Genomic DNA, 4,991 nt, shown 5'->3' on the forward strand with positions numbered 1-4,991 from the left:
CCAAAATATGTCATGATATCATTTCTACCAAAATACTAGAGTAATTTGTTACAAACTAGTCTGTAACATACATAACATACATATCATATCATGACTGCCACCAAAATATACAAACTCGTAGTTACCATACACATCATATCAACACTGCCACTGTAAATTGTTCACCCATCCCAAACAAACACAAAGTTTTAAGATTAAGTAAAGCCCGTCAATCTTGATCACCGCGGCGGCCGCATCTCTGAGGCTGAGTCCGAGTGCTTGGTCCCGGATTCGAAACATTAGGCTGCAACACTTAACAGCATAGTAAGTATATACGAGAAAGCACTGTGTACAATTAGAGAATATATGCTTATTGCATATTACCTCTCGGCAACTATTTGACGATTCTGGCAAAGTACTCTCACCACGTTTACGCGACCCGTTGGGCTGCGAAGTCTCCCTAACCTGAGAACGGGCATCTGTCTGAGGATCATTGCTGCATGTCCTCCTATTATGACCTTCTTGACCGCATCGACGACATTTCATCACGAAGGTGCGACGCAATGACTCACCTCCGTCCGCATGAAGACGAATCTGGGGCTCCTCACGTCTCCGTTTCTTCGGCCTACCACGCTGTCGCTTTGTCCGCGGGGGCGACAGTTCCAACGCACCAGCACAAGTAGACTTGGGCCAATTGTCCACCCCATTGATGGGGTAAAGGACATTCTCGTACAGCATGATCATTGTGGACTTCAAATAATATCGAGAGATGAATCGCGTCACGTCATCGCCATTCTTGTTGATTGTTGCGATAGCATGCGTGCATGGGATTCCGGTTAGCTGCCACAATCTGCAGGAGCATGTGAAATCACGCATGTTGACTACATATTGGCCAGACGGCCCAGTTACTTGGTACGAAGACTGTCCGTTCCATGTAGCCCTCCACGATGACGCCCTCGCGTACCACTTGTCAACAATCTCCTTGATAACAGGAGGGACCGCGTGATCGTAACTTTTGATCCACTGGCCTCTGATCTGAATTCTTTCCATTTGACTTGTTCGAATCTCCTCCAACATGCTGATAATTGCTTTCTCTCGAGCCAATGTAATCTTCGAATTGAATGTCTCACAAATGTTGTTCAGGAGCACATCACAACAAGTGTGTGGAGAGAAAAATGCCTTAACCCAGTTTTCTTTGGGAGCAACTCCAGAAAGCCACTGATGTGCTCGGGGATACTCGGTCTGCAAAGCATCCATCTTGTCCACATAATGTTCGATGGTGGTACTCGAGGCAATCTCCCACAAACGTTCTTTGAAATTTTCTCCAACAAATCTCTTCTTGAAATTGTTGTATATGTGCTGCATACAAAAGCGATGCTCGCTTTGTGAGAATTCCTCAGCAATCAATTTTGCAACCCCTTGATGCAACACAGCAAAACATTATCACAAAATCACAGTTCAAGTACATCATGTATTGATCAAATCATAGATAAAATAAAATCACATACCACGTACATTATGTAATATTGAAATCACAGTGACCATACCTTTTGTTGGTCAGACATAAACACATATCTTGGCCCATTTGCATGCAAGTTTAGGTCATCAGACAAGTACTCCACGAACCAACTCTCGGCTTCAGTCACAGCCCAAGCAATCGGCCACTAGTCATTGTTGGGATCAATCCCCATTGCTGTCATGAGCTGTCCTCTGTACATCCCTCGCAAGAAACAAGCGTCGAAGAAGATAATTGGCCGACATAATTGCATCCATCCCTTTTTCAATGGTCCTAGGCAGCAGTAGAACCTCAGGAATCTCGGGCCCACGGCGCCAGAATCCCTCGTATTCTCATAATGTATATGAATGCTGGAATCAGGGTGTGTCCGCTCCAATTCGGCTTTGTAGTAGAACAAGTTTCTGTATTGGGTTGCCGCAGAGCCGAATATGTCGTCCAGTGCGTGCTCTCTGGCCCGATATGCCTTCATCCTACCTATCTTCAGGCCAAAATCTTCATCGACACACTGCCCTATAGCTGCAAGTGGAATGTGAGGGTTGGCTTTGATCTTCTCCATATAATGCTCACCTAGCCACTTTGCCGTCAGCCACTTCGAATCCAACACCTGAGAGCATGTGTGCGCGTGATCGCGTTGCATATTCATCACAACGTAATCATGACCGTTGTGTATTTCGTGCTTCCTCAAGTATACATACCACTCACACTCTTGCCCTTTACAAATGGCTCGAAGCTTGTCGCCGTCATTTCTTTTCACGTGCACCCGCCTTCTGGTCATTATTGCGTACTGTCTCAACACGTCATAGAAGAAATCCCTATGCTTAAAAACATCACCCGACTTCCACACAGGAAGCTCATTACTCTCGAGCTTGAACGGGGTAAACTTTATGCCGCTCTTCTTCAAACCCTCCAAACCCTCCAAATCCTCGAGGTCATCAACATCTTGTAACTCGTCCACAGCTTCTTCCTCGAAAAATGGGTTGTCTGTCATGTTCCTCTTGTCCACATAAGGCGAATACTTCCTCCGCCGTTTATCCCCTGACCCCGGCTGGTCTTCGCCTTCACCCGGCAGGTCTTCGCGTCCACCTGGCTGGGCTTCGCCTTGACCCAGCTGGTTTTCGCCTTCAACTGGCTGGCTTCGCCTTGACCCGGCTGGTCTGCATTCTCTGGCTCTTGTCTCGCATGTTGTTGGAAAATGGATTCGTAATATGAGGTGAAAAGCTGCTCATCTCGGCACATGTGTGCCAACGAGATAAAATGGTCCATCTCATCATCTTCATCATCAGTCGGCGGTCCCTCGTTATGTAGATGGCAGCCGTCCGGAACGTACTCAAACGATGGAATGTATACGGTTCTACTCCCGAAACATCATGTACTTCCGGAATACCTTGTACCTCGGGTCCAGCTTGCACTTCCGGTCCAACATGCACTTCAGGCCCATCATGCACTTCCTGTCCAGCTTGTTCCACATCACGTTCAAGTCCGGGCATTAGCAATTCATCCGGAATCTCCTCTATAATGGGAACTTCCGCCTGCAGTTGACATTGTGGTTCGGCTGAAAAATCCAGGGTCGGGTTGTACACATTATCGTCAACATGCTGAACATCTTCACTATGAATAGATTGCCCCATCTGATTTAACATAAAATCACAAATGAACACCATACATACAAGCATAAATCACAACTATATTACAAAAGGTGTGCACTAACCTCTGCCACGCTATCAGGGTCTACAATTGCTTCATCTTCATGCAGGAGAATCTGACCAAAAGATGAATCACATATGAATACCAAACATAAATAATAAATCACAAACATATTCCACAGTGGTGTACTAACCTCTGCATGGTCTATAACTGCTTCAACCTCAACCTCATGTTGTTTAACGTGTTCACTTTTGCTACCTTCATCTCCATCTTCTACCTCAATCTCATCTCCATCTTCGCATTCATGGACATCTCCTTGTCCAATAACTCCATCGACTGCATCATTCTCTTCAACCTCCACCACAACAGCTTCTGCTTGGTCTGCACTACATGATGCAAATGCATCCATCAAATTCTTACTTCTTGCATCCTCTTCCCTCTTCCATTCGCGACGTTTGTCTTCTAAGCTTTTGGTCAAATACTCTTCAAACTCGATATCCCTGGGGTACCACTCAAGCATCAATAATGGTGCCGATGGTTTCCTCTACTCCTCGTGCTGATGTTTCTTCCTTTTCAGTTTACTCTTACTCTTCGGCACAATTGGGTCCGGTTCGTCAAGCTCTTCAATGACCACAATGGTTTTTGTACAAGCGTTCACAAATTTTAGAAGCTCCTCCGCTTCTTCCCTTCGCTTCTTGAGCAAGGCGGCCGCCTCTGTTAGCTCCACGAGATAAATGTGAACAAGCTTTGTGCTAGTAGCCGCGACTTCGAGAAAAGGGGCCAGATGTGGATCGTCCGTAATGGGCAGCAATGGACCTCCTATATCCACGCCCATACAACCATAACTGTACATTGGATGAACGTAATAGAACTCACAGATGGTTTTCCTATTGTACCCCAACCGCAACACCATTGCGGAAAGATCTAAGAGCTCGAATTGGCGAATCCAGCAATAGTCGAAGAATGTCAATTGCCCCCCAACATACTTCTTCTGTCCATTGATTTCGAAGATTGACCCTCCATGATGAAAAGCGACAGAAAACATCCCGACATGGTCCCCTGTTAGGGGGTTTGTATATAATTAGAAAACTTCCAAATTTAAACCAAACAATTTCACATATAAAGTCCTAATTTCCCAAACGCGACGACATCAAAACAATTTCACAAAACAACCAATTTTCGGAGCCCTAAATCACAGTCAAAATCGCTTGCTTGGAATTTTAAATTTGAACTTACTATATTCGTCTTCCGGAACAAAGGAATCCAACCGAGGATCGCGAAGGCTCCACGTTTCTGGGTCTACGTCGATTATCTCCGGTCGACCCCTTCTACCGTATCCAGGTGATGCCGGAGGTGATGGGGACGCAGAAGATGGCGTTGGCGGCTTCTTTTTGCCCCTTGAAGAACTACGGCCGGAACTTCGTCTCCGTTTTGGAGGCATTGATGAAAATGGTGTGAAAGGCAGCGGCGTTTTCCAAGAATTAGTAGAAAATTGTGGTGAGATACGGTTATGCAGACGAAAATGATGCAGTTAAAGTGGATTGGAGGGAAAAATGAAAGAGAAACTACCGCCTAATTGTTTTGGCGAAATGGCTACAAAATTGGAAATTACAATGCAGGTCCGAGGGTTTGAAAATAATAGGGGACAAGAACCATGCTTTGCAGTCACATCAAATCTTTTCGCAGGTCCCATCAACAGTCCATGCATCAGTGGCGGCCATACAAAAGGTCGGTTTTGCCCTTCCAAGCCCTGAGGGTATTATGGTCCGAAAATACACGATTTGTGATTACATATTTTGTTAGATCCCTCTGGTGGGATTTTTAAAAGTTATGGGCCTCTGCCGTTACACAG

General features: G+C 45.6%; 1 protein-coding gene across 1 annotated transcript; it reads right to left on the reverse strand.

Moving 5' to 3' along the window:
• Positions 1 to 208: 208 nt before the first annotated feature.
• On the reverse strand, positions 209 to 1,524 carry LOC121776824. Its single transcript, XM_042173987.1, has 3 exons — positions 1,488 to 1,524; positions 364 to 1,397; positions 209 to 283 (listed from the first exon to the last, which is right to left on the reverse strand). Exons 1-3 carry the CDS (start codon positions 1,522 to 1,524, stop codon positions 209 to 211), a joined length of 1,146 nt encoding a protein of 381 aa, XP_042029921.1.
• Between the last annotated feature and the right edge of the window lie 3,467 nt (positions 1,525 to 4,991).

The sequence above is a fragment of the Salvia splendens genome, chromosome 18 (genome assembly GCF_004379255.2).
Source record: "Salvia splendens isolate huo1 chromosome 18, SspV2, whole genome shotgun sequence".
NCBI lineage: Eukaryota > Viridiplantae > Streptophyta > Magnoliopsida > Lamiales > Lamiaceae > Salvia > Salvia splendens.